This window comes from Hyperoodon ampullatus, assembly GCF_949752795.1.
Source record: "Hyperoodon ampullatus genome assembly, chromosome: 10".
NCBI lineage: Eukaryota > Metazoa > Chordata > Mammalia > Artiodactyla > Ziphiidae > Hyperoodon > Hyperoodon ampullatus.
The window spans coordinates 92,192,630-92,211,129 of NC_136923.1; the positions used below are offsets into that span (position 1 = coordinate 92,192,630).

The 18,500-nt window shown below is 39.3% G+C and overlaps 1 protein-coding gene across 1 annotated transcript in view; it reads right to left on the bottom strand.

The window, feature by feature from the left end:
* Positions 1-18,500, bottom strand: part of CAP2 (cyclase associated actin cytoskeleton regulatory protein 2) — a gene marked incomplete at both ends in the record, with an annotated part of 108,147 nt that overhangs the window by 19,617 nt on the left and 70,030 nt on the right. The window contains 3 exons of the mRNA XM_079713036.1: positions 10,003-10,108; positions 17,465-17,550; positions 17,882-18,025. Of these exons, the coding sequence (XP_079569162.1) occupies positions 10,003-10,108; positions 17,465-17,550; positions 17,882-18,025 (336 nt within the window). The remainder of the gene's footprint in view (positions 1-10,002; positions 10,109-17,464; positions 17,551-17,881; positions 18,026-18,500) is intronic.

Sequence of the window (18,500 nt, forward strand, 5' to 3'; positions counted from 1 at the left end):
GTAAGAAAATGCACTGTACATTTCCATTACCATCATTTGATATAAGAAATAAAGGAACAGTATTTACGTGGCTCTTAAACAATGAACACAATCTGTAGTTAGTGGAATAAGCCTCTGGAAATTCCACTGTGAAGAAACGCAATGACCAATTACTGTGTTCAATTTAGCAAAAGTGTTTGGACATTGTCTGTATTTAAGGCCCTGTACCAGTCACTGCTACAGATCCCATGCAGAATGAGAGAGAACCCTGCTTTCAACGAGCTCACAGCCTCAGAGGAGAGAAAAGACACTTCCATTCTCCCTGACAGCAGGCAACTGGCTCTTAGCCTTCATGTTTCTTCTGCTCAGGTTGTGCCTTTGTTTTTGGAAGGCTCTTCCCCAATTTACTATCTGGAAAACTCTTACATACCCTTCAAAGCTCAACTCAAAGTTCTCTTCTTTTTGTAGGTTTTCTGGAACTCTCCTGAGAGGAAATTTTCTGTTTCTCTATTGCAAGGGCTCATGAGGAACAACCTTATTATGATACTTCACATTATATCGTAATTATTTGTCTGTGAATTTGGGTTTGGTCACGTCTTGAGCCCGAGCTCTGAAGAGCCACTCATTATTCATCTTAATGTCACCAGTAATGCACCCAGTGCCTGAAACGTGGTAGGTGCTTCATAAATAGTTACCGAAATGAATAAGTAACTGCTTTATAAGCTAGAAAGTGTTAAGCATCATAAAAGAAGTACAGATTCTAAGAAGTACTACAGAGGTTCTGTGGAGGAAAAGGATAACTTCCAGCTTGGAAGGGCATGGTAATAAGCAAGGGAGGTCAGAGAGGCTTCTGGGAGAGAAGACCATTCGAAATAGACCTTGAAGGATGGATGAGTCAGATTTGACACAGGGAAGCAAGAGGAAGGGGATTCCAGGAGGAGGGTACATGAACATTGCCATTACAACAAATAAATGCAACTGAATTGTTAGCAATCACACAAGAACTTACAGGTCCACGTAAGTACTGTCTTTCAAAGCATTAGCTTCTGATGCGACCCACTTGTTTAATTAAAAAAACTACCAGTATTCAAAACTTTCTGTGAGGACTGCCTTCAGACCTGTTTACAAAAACACACATACCAAGAAATCACTCATGCCTTTGTATTCTGCTCTTTTTGACTGAAAAGAGTATTACTTGAATTAATCCTTCTCCAAAGAGGGTCTCAATGGCTTTTGGCCATTTGAAAAGATAAAATTCACTTGTAAAGAAGGAAGACTTGCTATCACTTAGTATCCTAAAAAGGATGGGCCCAAAATTTCAATTGCCATTGCCTTGCTCACTGGAGGTGGGGAGGGACAGGGAGGTGGATAAAGCCATACAGCCCTGGCAGCAATTACTGGGAGGCCCAGCCTCAGGCAGTGGAGGCTTTGAGGCATTCCCCAGGGAGTTAAGAGGTTGGACCCAGAGGCGTGGCACCTCAGGGATGAATGAAAACTCAGGGTGGAGGGGTGGCGGTGGGGCATTGTGGCTCCCTCTGGGCTGGGACTGACTGCCGAGTTCAAAGTCTCCTCCTATCCAGGCACCCCCAGCTCTGCTCTGGGGAGCACCTCTGCCTGCACCTTTAAACCACAGCCTCCTGACTTTCCTAAGAGGGGTTGGAAGAGAGAGTAGTCAACAGGACACCCCCAATTACACCACTGCCTTCAACACTACACCTTAAAGAATTTTAAATGAACACACCTTAATTAAAATATTCTCAAGGTGATGGTTTAAATAAATTAGGAACATTTATTAACTTGCTGGCCTCCAGGTTTAGGGAGTTTGAGTTCTTTGTTATAAAAAAGTCCTAGTAAATAAAATAATCTTCATCATTAAATTAGGCAGTTTTAAAAGCCACTACTGTGTGATTTACAGAGAGAATACTCTAAAAACATTTATGTATTCTTATCAACTAGCAATAAAACTCAAAGGTATTTATGAGATAATAAAAATAGTCCTAAATATAGAAAGCTTGCTTACAGCTTCATAGTACACCTAACTCTAAACTACTGTGTATGAAATTGTAGATATTTATTTCTGACCTACACTTACTCTACTGAAGATGTAGCAAAGGTAAAAATAAAACCCACAAATAATCCCCAAACTTCAAAAGGCAGAAATTGAAGCTATAAGCAATAATCCATCAAGTCAGACACCTGGTCCGTAAGTAATGAAGAGATCATTACACAAAATCTTTTTGTTCCATAATTCTGTAAAACTGCATCTACCTCCAGCCCTTCAGAAATTGCATTCTAAAGGTCAATAAGGTAGATGTTGGCAGCCTTTTTCTAACCTCACCCTCCCCAGATCGTCACAGCTGATCAGCCAACCCACTGTTTCTAGAGCTGTGAGACCCTCGGCTCTTACGTCTCCTCCTCTTTCTTGTCTTTGTCTCTTTGATTGATTTATTCCATTCTTAAGTAACAGTGTCCCCCCAGGTTTTAGCCTTCATCATATTCTCTTTTTTCTATCTTCTCTTCTGTTTAACTATCATCTCTAGGTCTCCCCCTTCAGTGAACTTCAGACCTGCATTTCACCTGCCTGCTCCACCGCCCCATCTAGATGGACATCTCACCTGTGCCTCACATGCAACATGGTGAAAACTCAGGTGAATATTTTTCTTGCTTCTCTACCAGCTCCTCCTGTTGATATCCCTATTTTTATTGATGTTACTATTATTCTCCCAGACTTCCAGATTGGAAACTTTGTTTAGATTTGATTTCTCTCTCTGTTTTTGTCCTCCAACTCGGTGTCCATTTCATCTCTTGCATTCCATTGCCATTGTCACACTCAAGGTCACATACTCATTATCTCATCCTTGGCACCCACTAAAGTCTCCTAACATGTATTAGGGCCTCTAGTCTCTTCCCTTTTCCATTTATCCTCAACAATTACTAGATCATTATTTATAGTGAGTAACTTTCTGCTTAAAAACCTATGGTGTACCCCTATGTTCAATGCACCATTATTTACATGGAAGCAACCTAAGTGTCCATCAACAGGTGAATGGGTAAAGAAGATGTGGTAAGAAGAAGATATCAAGTATATACGATGGAATATTACTCAGCCATAAAAAATGAAATCTTGGGACTTCCCTGGTGGTCCGGTGGGTAAGACTCCACACTCCCAAGGCAGGGGGTCCAGGTTCGATCCCTGGTCGGGGAACTAGATCCCACATGCATGCCACAACTAAGACCCGGCACAGCCAAAATAAATAATAAATAAATAAATATTAAAAAAATGAAATCTTGCCATTTGTGACAACATGGTTGGATCTAGAGGGTATTATGCTAAGTGAAATAAGTTAGAGTAAGAAAAATACCATATGATCTCACTTATATGTGGAATCTAAAAAACCAACCAAACGAACATACAAAACAAAATGAAACAGACTTATAGATACAGAGAAAAAAACGGGTAGTTGCCAGAGGGGAGGGGGATAGTGGTAGGCAAAATAAGTGAAGAGGGTTAAGAGATACAAACTTACTTATAAAATAAATAAGCCACAGGGATGTGATATGCAGCACAAGGAATATGGTTAATAATATTGTAATAACTTTAGGAAATGATAGTTACTAGACTTACCGTGGTGAACATTTCATAATGTATGCAAAGGTCAAATCACTATGTAATACACCTGAAATTACCATAATATTGTACATCAACTTTATTTCAATTAAAAAAAAAAAGCCTGTGGGGAAGGAAAAAACCCTGCACACCACATATGGACCCATCTTCTTAGGATAACACATAAGGATTCCACCATATGGCCCCAATTTGCCTTTCTGGCCTCATCTCTTGCCATGTTTAGCTCTGCAAAACTAACAGCTTTTCTCTCGAAGTACTTAGTTCATGTCCTTTGTGCCCAATTCTCTGCTGAATTCTCTGCTAAGAACTGCCCTTTCCTTTACTGTCTGCCTAGGGAACTCCTACTGTCCTTCAAGACCCAAATCAGTACACCTGAAACTAATATAATATTATAAATCGACCACACTTCAATAAAAACAAAACAAAACCAAAAACCATAACAAAACAAAACAAGACTCATATCAAGTGTAGCCCTTTGTTGCCCTTCCTGCCCACCCAGAACTCTAATTAGCAAGGTTTATTTTCCAACATGGCCTTGTATTGTTATTTATTTTTTTGCATTGTAATTAAAACCTGCTGCTTGATGGCAGAAACTGTAGCATTAATACAATGTCTGGTGTGTGCTTTGTACAAGGTGGGTATCCAATAAATGGTTATTAAGTAAATGAATTACTAAACAAATGAATGAGTAAAAACTAATGGTCTTCCTTGAGTCTCCCACAAATTGGACTCCTTTGGTCCTGCATGACTATACTAGCGCAGTGCTTTTCAAATTTTAATATGCATATAAATCACCTGGGGAAATCTTGTTAAAATGCAGGTTCTGATTCAGGAGGTCTGGGGTGATGTTTGAGATTCTGCGTTTCTAACAAGCTTCCAGATTGCTGCTGGCCCAAGAACCACACTGTACTACAGGATCGGGTATTCCTTCCATGTCTTCCTGGTCTATGTAAGCATCGTGCTTTTGCTTACCTCTAGCATGCTATTCACCCTATTCTATCACGTTGTATCCTTTTTATGTTCTTCAGCTAGAATGTAAGTTTCTGTGGACAGGAATTGTGTCTACTGTGTCACGTACCCATCTTTGTATTCTCAGCACCTTGCTGAGAAGCTGGTGCATAGAAGGTGGGCGCCTAAGCAACGTTTGTTTAATTTCTGTAGTCTCTTTCAGGCTGAACTCAGAGCTGTTTCCAACCTAACTTCATTATCTGTGTGTTTAGAGCTCCTCTGTTAGTCAACGACGACACCCCTAACTCCCTCTGAGCAGTCTGGATCTCTTCCAGAGGAGAACGAAAGGAACTGGCTACCCAAAGCCCCCAAAGGGAGCTAAAAACCCAGGAGTGATGACTAGACTGACCACCGATATGGCCAGGTAGACTGGAGAGACCCACTCTCCGTAGACCCATAGAGGTATTCAGCGAGCTTGTGGTCTAGACAAACAACACACCAGCTGAGGTTTCACCTATTCACCTTGATTAATAAACTTAAGGCACAGGTTTGGTACAAGTTCTAAATGAAAATTTTGATATAAAAGATTGAGGACAGTTTTTGCTTGTAAAAATCAAGAGGAAACCAGAGAGGCCAGAAGACTTGAAAACTTACGAGACATACATATTTAATCATGTGCTACAGAGTCTACATTATTTATGAGTCAGGATACCCTCTGGCTGTGTTTTAATTTGATCACCAGCAAACTGTTAAACTTTTGCTTTGTTAATGGACATTCGGCCTTTACATTGAGAAACAGGCTGAAAAGAAATATCTACCTGGAGGAAAAGGAGTGATCATAGAGTGTCCTGCTTTGAGAAAAATCAAACCCCGCCTTGTCTATAATTGTGACCACTCCCAGTGATTTCATTTACTGGAGGTTCAGGGGAGGTTAGGATGGATGACAACTGGTGTATAGATTTTAAAAGTCCACATTATCAGTAGAAAGAATTACATCACCACAACATAAGACTTCATACACATCCATGTGTAGTTTTATTCTATTCTACAAATAATTATACCCTGGCTGTTCTCAAAACTAATTTGGAAAGACACATAAAAGGACAAAAATATGTGAACAAATTTCACACCAGAAAGTTAAGAAAACAACCACACTGTATCCTATTCATAGAACTATCTTCATGACCTTTTCCTGGCCAGATCTACAGAGAACAGAATAAAAGTTGGAATGCTGATCTGGACAATTCATAAAAAGGATCAGTTATTGCGGTCATTGTAAGCGTAAAGATCAGGCCTCTGTCTTTCAGCTTAAGTTATCTGATTTGCAGGAACTGCCAACGAATATTACAAATCTGACCAACTGCAAGGGATGATAAATAATAGTGTCTCTATTGGGTTCCTGCCAAGAGATCAATTTATTCAACAAAGTGCACTTGAAACCCAGGGCTGAGGAAACTATGTAAATTAATATGGAAAAGGGTTCCGAATAATTAAACTAACTGAAAACTGCAAGTCATTTCTGGTACAGAGTCTTTCCAGTCCATGGTCATGTGAAAAAAAAGCTGACAGAATGAGAAGATTCCATTTACCACAGTAAATGTAACAAGAAATTCCGGATAGATTACTCCACAGCTGCTTCCTCCCCAAAAACGCACCCACACCGACGCCAGCACACTTGTGCACACACACGGACCCTCTCTCCAATCACTGTCCTGAAAAATTGCTGGCCTCAAAGATGTACATTTTGTGGAACAACTGAAGGGCACAACAGTTGCCTGGCGCAGCTGCAGTCTGAACACAAAGGCTAGGAGGTGGAAACAGCAAGTTCAGTTCCAACAGTTAACTCAAGGGAAAGAGCATTGCTCAGAGCAACGCGAGCTTGGAAACTCAGTCTAGAGCGGCATGCTGTTGGTCACTAACACCCCATAGAGCTCAAATCTCAAAATCCAATTTGAAAATAGAAGAAAACAATGGTTACTCAAAATACTTGAGATGTTAAGTCACCATAAACTTTTTGACTTTGTCTATTGAGATGGAATGCATTTCTTAAAACTTCTGAATATTGTAGTGACAATGAATGCCAACACCCCACCTTTCTGCATACTTTTTGCAGACTTGTGATAAGTGGGCAAATAAATGAATGATTTTTATTTTTTTTTTCCTCCCTAAAGCTATTTGATCAGATAATTCTAATAGCCTTTTCCCTCTTCTTTGCAATAACGCTGTGATACTGGCTGTAATTGTTTATGAGTTGTTTTGCTGGTATGTCAACAGGCCATAGTAAATGAGAAGAAATCAGTTTGATTTATTCTAGGAATTATGTTTTGGAATCTTTCATATAGTTTTTACTAATTTAGATTTAAAATGAAAAACTAAAATTTTTATAATATACTTTGTAATAGTTTTTTTTAACCCCAAACTTTAGAAGGAGATAAAATATTAGGAAATATATTTCTATGCGTATATCTTAAAGTTTGTCAAAAGATTTTGTATATATGATGTTATCACTGAACCAACATTTTCTTACATAATCATTCCTCACTTTTAATATCTGGTCAAAACTTTATCATACTACTTTTCCATGAAAGAAGTGAAGTAGATGCCCTGCTTTATAACGATTACCATTTTAAATAGAATTTGCCCATATCCTAACATGTGCTCAATAAATAATAGCTGTCATTATTATCATGGCAATCCATACCTCCTAATGTATGCTGTAAGGATTATATTTTATATAAATAAATAAATATTTATATTTATATACATTTATGTTTTATAACATGTTTTTCAAAATGTGGGATGTGACCCACTAGTGGATCATGAAATCCATTTAGTGGGTCTCAGCCAGGATTTTATAAAACAATGAAGTAAAACACAAAAGAAAATATCTGAATGCATTCCATGTGGTGAAAGAAAGTATTGTTTTGTGAAACTTGTTTTAGTATTGTGAGAAGGGTGTGTGTGTGTGTGTGTGTAAAATATATTTCTTACTATGGGTTGCCTTTAGAAGTTTCAAACTCATTGTTACAAAGCATATATTTCTAACGAACATGATGAAAAGATAGGTGTTCATTCTAGAACAAAGGAAAACAACTACATTTATTTATCTGTAATAATCGATCTTTCTTTTTTATATTCAAAACATAATTACTCAGCTTTGTACATTGCATTAAAGGTATTCAAACCATTTAAAAAGTAATTTTCTATTCATTTTCCATGGACACTATTGGAGACTTAATAGGCCAATGTCTGTTGACATGATTATTTTCCATAAATGGATTCTCATTCCTTTTCCATTTATCTACCATGAAATAATAAGACATCCAAGGACTCTTGATGTTTAGTTTTGTTTTCTCATGATGTCCTATCTCCATGGCAAACATGTGACAATTCTCCTTTATGACAAATTGATCTATAACAAAACAGCATCTCATTTGGAATGTATGAAAAATAATTCCAATTAGTCTACACAAAGACCCACCTACCTCCACACATACCCTTCCATATTAAAACCCTTCAAATGTTTATGAACTCTCTTTACAGAATCATAATGTTGTGGGCAGAAGAAAAATAATCAACTTACTGTATCTTGCATTTCTTATGGAGAAAACAGACAAAGTAGAAAATAAAAAGAAGCATCAGTCTTTAGAGGTCAGGGTTAACATATGTACCACAAGCGTTGGGGAACAAGTGTAGAAGTCCTACACTGCTTTGAAAAATCACAAACTCTGCCTTGGTATTAAGCCTATGCTACTGAAAGCAACGTTCTGCGTGAAGGTTAGCTGCTGGTTATGACTGTGGGGAGAGTGAGGGCTCTACCTTTAAACTGAGTTCACAAACATGCCACTTCATCTTCTCAACATTTACTCTGGTTAGACCATCCACTGTGATAACTGAAAGGTAACATTCATTTCTAATGGACTGAAGTTTCCACGGGAAGCCTTTTTATAGCAAGTGCAGAGATTTTAAAGAGCAGGGACGATCCTAAGAGTACCTTAATTCACGATTTAGTTCAAACTATTTTTTTTTTTTTTTTTTTTTTTTTTTTTTTGTGGTATGCGGGCCTCTCACTGCTGTGGCCTCTCCCGTTGCGGAGCACAGGCTCCGGATGCGCAGGCTCAGCAGCCATGGCTCACGGGCCCAGCCGCTCCGCGGCATATGGGATCCTCCCAGACTGGGGCACGAACCCGTATCCCCTGCATCGGCAGGCGGACTCTCAACCACTGCGCCACCAGGGAGGCCCTCTAGTTCAAACTATTTACTGAGTACTTACTCCATGCCAGGCACTACGCGAGGGGCTGGAGACAGAGATGAGTTTCCAATCCAGTGGGAGAGCTCCAAAAACACACAAAAAATTACAATTCTATATGTAAAGGGATATGACTAAGGTATACTGAAGATACGAAGGAGGCATAGAGGAGAGCCATCAAACCAGATGGGGCTCCAACGGAGATCAATGGAAGTTTCTTTCTTTCTTTTTTTTTTTTTTTGGGCCAAGCTGTGTAGCTTGCAGGATCTTAGTTCCCTGACCAGGGATTGAACCCAAGCCCACGGCAGTGAAAGCACCAAGTCCTAACCAGTGGACCATCAGAGAACTGCCCTCAGTGGAAGTTTCTTAAAGAGATGATGTTGGAACTGAGTCTTGGGGAAGAGGGTTCCCCAGGGAACTCAGGTCATACAGCACGATGTATGTTCAGGACATCACAATAAAGGTTAAACAATATGAGACTTGCAAATTTTGAAACAATGACATTTTGATTTGGTTCAGTCTAAGCACTGCATGTGTTCAGAATTCCACAAGTAGTTTGGTAGTGCTGGGCCAGTGAGACGGGGAAGACAGGAGAGACAAGGTGAAGAAGAGGGCAAAAGTCATATTAGAATCTCATGTGGGAATTCAAGTCGGAACAGACACAGGTGGGATTTTATCCTAGGACTAGGATACCATTCAAAGCACTAGGATTACTGAAGTATTGAAACATATGACTTCGTAAATTTTAAAATGCCAAAAGGGAAATTTAAAACATTTAAAAAACATTCTATTCATAATTCTATCTTCTTAAAATTATAACTATTTTCAAATCTTCTTGTTTCCTTTGATTTTAGTCACACAGTTTCTTAATACATATGCCGTCTTAGTGCTCATAACATTTGCATTCTACTTTATCACACTGACTGGTAAATCATTTCCCATGTAACCACCATATGTGATATTGCAATGACCCCAGAGTATTTCACTGGGTTCTTCTGACAACTCAACCATTTTCTTTTTCTGTGTCATATAGGCAGTTTCCAGACTTTCCTATGACAATGGCATTTTCATAAGCAGCTTCTGCATGTATATTTTATCTTATGCTTTCCTTGAGGTAAATTCTAAAATTGCCAGGCTACCAAGAATGAATAGTTTTATGACCTTTTGTTACTCAGGTGGAAGAGGGCTGGGTACTTACTGTTTTGCTCCAAGTAAGGCCTGTAGTGTGGTGTTCCTTGATGTAGGCTTGAAGCTCACTCCATATGTTCAAATACGACTTTACCCAATCCACATGGCGTAAATCACTTTGTCATAAAAGAGAGTGGAAGAGAGTGGATTCAGGATCTATTTAAAAACATTGGGGAGCACATGGCAATCCAGTAACTAAGGCTCCAGATGACTCTGGAACAACTGTCTTTCTAGACCAGTCAGTGTGGACTGATTCCGAAAAGAACCTTGAAAGGATGGTGGTCCTGGTCTCCCCTGAGAGGAGCTGAGTGCCCTGAGCTCCAGTGTGGAGCAGAGAGGCCCACAGAGAGAGCATCCACCAAACTCAGTCAGTTCATCCTCGTGTCATCTCTCACGGGGAGATGAACATGGAGGGGAGACCATTTCTCTCTGTACTGCTTCTGATGCAAAATGAAAAACAATGCACTTTCAGGCAGGAGAATGGTACAGAAAAGAAAACGTCCTTTGGTTTGTTTTCTAATAATTTGTGGAATTATTTGGTTGAAAGTGTAACCAAATTGGAGAATTTTGGGCTGACAAGGGAAGTTGCTATAGTAAGAAAAATGACTTCCTACAAATGGGTAACACTCAATACTTCTAAAGGGACAGTCATTTAAATTACTTCAATTTGATACTCATAAGGACAAATGCAAGTCAGGCAGGGCATGACTGGTATTTTTATTCCAATTTTACTGAACCAAGAAGTGGTAAAATGTTAATCCAACTTTTAAAGCTGGATTAATATACAGGATTGGGAGAACTGTTAGAAATATTAAATTATAGGTAGGCAAAAATAGTTGCATTTCCTTTGGATTATTTCCACTCACCCATTTTTTTCCTACTTTGAATAAAGTAGTGGTAAATGAGAAAATGATGAAATATCAGTTAACAAAAATTTAATCACAAACCTGGGCCATTAATCTGAAGACAACCATGGAAGGAAATCTCTATTATTCAAGCTCTTGTCAGTAATGACTTGTCTCTGGACATATTTTGTTTTCCTTGAAAAGCTCTAAGTACCACGAGCATGTTTAGAATCCCACTGTATTAAGTCATGCCATTTAAGAAAAGGGAAACAGGGAACTGAAGTCATAATTATCTGCCCCTCAAAGAGGAAAAACATGAGTGTGATTTTGTTCTACATCTTTAGATTTACTGACTATAATGATCAAATCTATGAAATATTTCATTGTCACTTTTTCACTCTTACAATCAAAACCCAAACCCATATATTTATATATATGGTCATTTAATACATACATGTGCATATGTATGTACATACAACACACATGTCTGTAGGCATTCTAGAAAAAGCAGGCTGCACGTTCAGTACACTTCTATTAAAAAGTTTAACAAAGGATGAAGTCCAAACCTGCATAGGCAAATTCATTTTTAACTATTACAGTATGATTTTAACTTGAAGAAAGTTCTAGCAAAACTTGTAATAAGGCATAACAATATGGTGCCTTTTAACCTGAAGTCAGTTTCTAAGAGACAACAAATTGAGGACTCAACTATACCTCCAGAGCTGCAAACCCAGCCTCAGTTCCACTTCCCTTGTAAGAAGCTATGGGAAGGACGTGTGACTCTTAATAATTATGACTCAGAAGAGAGGTCTTACCTCTAGAAAGTCAAAATAATTAACCTGCTCTATTCATTTATTGAAAAAGAGCCAAGCAACCAGTCAAGCCAGTCGAAAAGGTTGCACAGATGCAGAGTCCACTGGCCACAGCCCTTCTGTGTAAACCACAAGGAAGCCTGCCTTTCACCTCCTCCACCCACGTGCCTGTCTGTCAGGTAGGCAGCAATAAGTCTGCCTCACTGGCGATGCCTCATCCATGAGTCTGCAACACCCCACAGCCCTCACTGAGTTCACACAGAAGGAAGACACAGCCAGCTTGGGTGTGCCCATAAATGGGTGTTGAGTGAGTGGTTGTGGAGTACTGTGCTTGCTTTGGGTTATCGGTCCTGGAAGCTCACCAGTGACTTGGGACTGGTCTGGCTACTTGTGGAAGTGAGCTGAATAAATCCACACCCGTGGCTGCATTTCCCCAGCATATTACACACTCTTCAGGTGGTCCATTAAGTTTAAGTGAATTGTCCTTGATGCTGTCAGAAGTACATTTTCTACTTAATAGCCGACATTGAGGAGCAAATACTATCTCTCTTTGTATATGTACAAAAAAGTGGAACTCCTAACCCTCTTGGCTATACTACCACCTGGGGAGAATCACTCACACCCATGGGCCCAAGATACACTCAAGTAGGGACTGGGAGGAGGACAGGAGCTGATGAACTGAGATAAAAACAAAAATGGCCTCCAAGGGTGATACGCAAAAAGGCAGAGACTTAGGTATCTTGAATAGGCACCTCTGTATACTCCAAGAAAAGACTAGGTAAAGAGGTCTTTTATGATGTTGAAGTCGTCATGGGCTGTTCATGCTGACATATTTTTGCAACTTAAGCTTGTTCTTTCCTGAACTGCTATTTTTATGTGAGCAGAGCAGATTGCCTTTCATTTCTTTTTTTTTTCTTTTTAAAAATTTTTAATAGATCTTTATTGGAGTATAATTGCTTCACAATTCTGTGTTAGTTTCTGTTGTACAACAAAGTGAATCAGCCATGTGCATACATATATCCCCATATCCCCTCCCTCTTGCGTCTCCCTCCCACCCTCCCTAACCCAACTCTCTAGGTCATGGCAAAGCACCGAGCTGATCTCCCTGTGCTATGCTTCTGCTTCCCACTAGCTAACTATTTTACATTTGGTAGTGTATATATGTCAGTGCTACTCTCACTTCACCCCAGCTTCCCCCTCCCCCGCTGTGTCCTCAAGTCCATTCTCTATGACTATGTTTTTATTCCTGCCCTGCCACTAGGTTCATCAGTATCGTTTTTTATGTTTTTATTTTTTATTTTTGATTCCATATATACATGCCAGCATACAGTGTTTGTTTTTCTCTTTCTGACTTACTTCACTCTGTATGACAGACTCTGGGTCCATCCATCTCACTACAAATAATTCCATTTCATTTCTTTTTATGGCTGAGTAATATTCCATTGTATATATGTGCCACATCTTCTTTATCCATGCATCTGTCCATGGACATTTAGGTTGGTTCCATGTCCTGGCTATTGTAAATAGTACTGCAATGAACACTGTTGTACATGTCTCTTTTTGAATTATGGTTTTCTCAGGGTATATACCCAGTAGTGGGATCGCTGGGTCATATGGTAGTTCTAGTTTTAGTTTTTTAAGGAACCTCTATACTGTTCTCCATAGTGGTTGTATCAATTCACATTCCCACCAACAGTACAGGAGGGTTCTCTTTTCACCACACCCTTTCTAGCATTTATTCCTTCTAGATTTTTTGATAATGGCCATTCTGACTGGTGTGAAGTGATACCTCATTGTAGGTTTGATTTGAATTTCTCTAATAATTAGTGATGTTGAGCATCTTTTCATGTGCCTCTTGGCCATCTGTATGTCTTCTTTGGTGAAATGTCTATTTAGGTCTTCTGCCCATTTTTAAATTGAATTGTTTGGTTTCTTGACATTGAACTCCATGAGCTGGTTGTATTTTTGGAGATTAATCCTTTGTCTGTTGTTTCATTTGCAAATATTTTCTCCGATTCTGAGGGTTGTCTTTTTGTCTTGTTTATGGTTTCCTTTGCTGTAAAAAGCTTTTAAGTTTCATTAGGTCCCATTTGTTTATTTTTGTTTTCATTTTCATTACTCTAGGAGGTGGGTCAAAAAAGATCTTCCTGTGGTTTATGTCAAAGAGTGTTTTTCCTATGTTTTCTCCTAAGAGTTTTATAGTGTCTCTGGTCTTACATTTAGGTCTTTAATCCATTTTGAGTTTATTTTTGTGTATGGTGTTAGGGAGTGTTCTAATTTCATTCTTTTACATGTAGCTGTTCAGTTTTCCCAGCACCACTTATTGAAGGGGCTGTCTTTTCCCCACTGTATGTTCTTGCCTCCTTTGTCATAAATTAGGTGACCATAGGTGCGTGGGTTTATCTCTGGGCTTTCTATCCTGTACCATTGTTCTACATTTCTGTTTTTGTGCCAGTACCAGACTGTCTTGATTACTGTAGCTTTGCAGTATAATTTGAAGTCAGGGAGCCTGATTCCTCCAGCTCCATTTTTCTTTCTCAAGATTGCTTTGGCTATTTAGTGTCTTTTGTGTTTCCATACAAATTGTAAAATTTTTTGTTCTAATTCTGTGAAGAATGTCATTGGTAGTTTGATAGGGATTGCATTGAATCTGTAGATTGCTTTGGGTAGTATAGTCATTTTCACAATACTGATTCTTCAAATCCAAGAACATGGTATATTTCTCCATCTGTTTTTTTCATCTTTGATTTCTTTCATCAGTGTTTTATAGTTTTCTGAGTACAAGTCTTTCGTCTCCTTAGGTAGGTTTATTCCTAGGTATTTTATTCTTTTTGTTGCGATGGCAAATGGGATTGTTTCTTTAATTTCTCTTTCTGATTTTTCGTTGTTAGTGTATAGGAAGGCCAGAGATTTCTGTGCATTAATTTTGTATCCTGCAACCTTACCAAATTCATTGATTAGTCCTAGTAGTTTTCTGGTGGCATCTTTAGGATTCTCTATGTATAGTATCATGTCATCTGCAAACAGTGACAGTTTTACTTCTTCTTTTCCAATTTGTATTCCTTTTATTTCTTTTTCTTCCCTGACTGCTGTGGCTAAGACTTTCAAAACTATGCTGAATAAGAGTGGCAAGAGTGGACATCCTTGTCTTGTTCCTGATCTTAGTGGAAATGCTTTCAGTTTTTCACCATTGAGTATGATGTTTGCTGTGGGTTTGTCATATATGGCCTTTACTATGTTGAGGTAGGTTCCCTCTATGCCCATTTTGCCTCTTCTCATTCATACTGCACAGTTCTATAGTCTCCAACACAAAGTGGCAACATTTGGAGTTATATCATTGGGCACAGTTGCCTCAAACATGGTTCTCTGGGTGCAGGGAGTCTGTTACTGAGTATCAGTAATTTAACCAAAGTTTCCTTAGGGTGGGAGAGACCTCAGGAGGAAAAGAGGTGGACGGAAGTCTGTCTCGAAAGCTGCGCTTCCTAAAAGCTCTAAGACCTGTTTTGCTAACATAGAATGACTAAACTCTATGAGGGGAGGGGAACACTGCGGCTGGTTTTTGTCTTATTTTGTTTAGTATAATTGCTCTATTGCAATATAATTCACATCCCAGGCAATTCATCCATTTAAGGTGTACAATTCAATAGTTTAGTTCAAATTGTGCAGTCATTAACACAGTGGTTTTAGAACATTTTCATCGCCCCCAAAAGAAATCCTACACCCATTAGCAGTTACTCCACATTTCCACCCAACTTCCCCAGCCCTAGACAACTGCTAACCTATTTTCTGTCTCTATGGATTTGCCTATTCTGGAATTTCATATACATGGAATCACACAATATGTGTTTTTTTGTGTCTGACTTCTTTCACTCAGCACAATGTTTTCAAGGCTCATCCATACTGCTACTTGTATATTTCATTTTTTTTTAAATGGCTGAATAATATACCATTGTATGGATATACAGTTTATTTGTCTATTCATCAGTCGATGGACAAATACACTTCATTTGTCTATCCATCAGTAGCACATTTTGGCTACTATAAATAATGCTGCTATGAACATTCATGTACAAGCTTTTGTGCGGACATGTTTTCATTTCTTTTGGAAATACACCTAGGAGTGGGTTGCTGAGTGTGACTGTTATTTTTTAGTAAAAAAAAAGAAAGTATTGGTACATATTTCTTAAAATGATTGTTGGATGTATGGGTATTTTTTATACTGTAATTTTTATATCTTACATATATTTATAAATATTCTCCTGTATCTACTCAATGTTTATTAAAACCAAAAATAACCTATAGAAGAAATAGTTATGCAAGTTTTGAATATGTAATATTGGTCAATGACCTGGGACTACAGGAGGCATTTATTTACACATTCTGTGCAATTTTTCTATATTCCATACAAAATTTGTCTTATAATGTTGTTTTCTTCTTTTCCTACTTAAAACCTGTTCTTCTGGCTCATATTTTTAGATCTATGTTAGTAATAGAAAGAAGTGAATTGAAGCAATTATCCAGACTATTCAGGTCCTCAAGTTTCCTTTCATCTGGACAGTCTGGGTCTGTGAGTGAAATGCTGGAACCCCTGCATTTGCTGACTGATGATCATTTCTATTCCCATCACCTAAGGGCTCAGAGGGGGATTCACTCTGAGCTCAGTGCCCAGGGCGTGGAACTTTGTTGCTCTTATTTTCACCTCATTCCTTTCCTGCATGATGAAGCATCAGCCACATCACATCTTGCCAGCTATTGACAAGGCAGGCCATGACATCATCAGAGGTGAGGGATCTCATGACACCCCTTCAGCAGTTCAGAGATATCTTCCTGTCTATTCAGCTCTGGCCTCTCCCCATTTAGTCCCATTTCCAATTCTAGCCCCAGTTTGCGGCTCTCTAGGATCTATTATTTGTGCTGGAGAATGCAATGTCCTTTTAAGCTGGCTCTCCAGGCAAAACCTGTTGGTTCAGTCTCATCTGTACTTTCAGCAGCACTTTGAATGGCAGCTGTTCTTACAGACGTCTCTCTGTCCACCCAACTGTATTTCATCTTAACGCAATCTCTGGTTTCCCTCTCATTGGCCTGGTTTATTGTCTCATCTCATCTCTGTTCCTCATTTATACTTCATTTCCTAAGCCCCGTTTATTTTCTCTCCTCACCCACCAATTCTTTTTTTTTTTTTTAATTTTATTTATTTTTGGCTGCCTTGGGTCTTCGTTGCTGCGCATGGGCTTTCTCTAGTTGCAGAGAGCAGGGGCTACTCTTCTTTGCTGTGCATGGGCTTCTCATTACAGTGGCTTCTCTTGCTGCAGAGCACAGGCTCTAGGGCACGTGGGCTTCAGTAGTTGTGATGCATGGGCTTAGTTGATCCGTGGCATGTGGGATCTTCCCAGACCAGGGATCAAACCCATGTCCCCTGTACTGGCAGGTGGACTCCTAACCACTGTGCCACCAGGGAACTCTCACCAATTCTATTTTGATCAGTGTAAAAGGTTTGTCTATTTAGGGCTGGTCCATCACAAACCATCACGGATCTCTCTCATTATTGTGGGGATACATAACAGAGTGACACGCATTCACATGGGGAGAGTTTATTCATTACCAGAGAACTGAGGCAGACTTTCTAAAACACACATATTATCTGGATCATTGATTTCACTTTCCACTTTGCTCTACCTGGGAAGATGGGATTTTTCCTTAATGTTTGTAGTAAACTAGACTTTGAAAGGAATCAGTAATGAACTACATTAAGCTTGGGGACAAGTGTCTAACAAACAATCAATTGAAAATTTGGTCAATAAAAGAAGGTACGTACCTGTGTTTGTAGTCCTTTAAGACCCTGTTAGTGTAAAAGGTGGCAGCATCATTCATCTCCTTGACATAAGGACCGGGTTTGGGGGACTGAGAGAACAGGACCATCACCAAAGCATAGAAAGAAAAAAAAATAGGATAAGAAAGAAAATGCCTTAAAGAAGAAGAGAAGCAATGCAGATGTTGACTTGAAAGTTGGAGGCAAATCTTGCTCTGTAAAATCAGTGAAGCACTTTCCACATGTCAGAACACAAAGCCCCGAACTTCAAAAGGGTAAGAAAGGGCTGATGTATTCAGCCTGAAAGGAATCTTCCTTTCATGTAATAGGCGGAGGATGAAGGAGCCTGAAGGCAGCCATGAGTTCTCCCAAACACTCCACAAACCTGACAAGGTGCAGGGGCAACATTCCAGCCAGACTCACCACAGCTATCCACCCAAGGGCAGGGATGCTTTCGCTGACAGCCGAGAGATGATTAAACATTTTACTCCCCCGGTTTCTCTCTCTGAAAGTTTGGATCTCCTGAATCTTTTCCGATATTGGTTTCAGAAGTGCAGCCACATCGTTCTGGAAGCAAACATTGAGCACTGTTACTGAGGACAGAATGGAAGCACAGCACCTCCACCCACGCTGGCCTAAGCAGGGCTACTCAGCACTTGTCATTTGTCAGGGGCTTTCAGAATCCAGCAGACTTTTTTCTTATGGTCATACTGTATTTTCATTTTCTGAAGTATGAAAATTGTGCAGATTTCTTACATTATTAATGCTGTCTCCTGAGACATGGAAAAAATGCAGCAGTACGATACAGTCCCCGTTTTGGAGACCGCTGCATGGAACACAGTGAAACTGAGTGTAGATCAAGTTATATTTTCTAATGGAATGCACAGATCACAGCCTAGAATAACACGTGTCTAAAATCGGGAAAGGTAGAAGTTAGTAAAAGGATATCTTCCTATTCCTGTGGGAAAATGACGTGAGGAAGGGTCCTGGGTTTTTACCTTAATTACTAATCCATGTGAAAAAGTGGAAATCTTTCACTGAG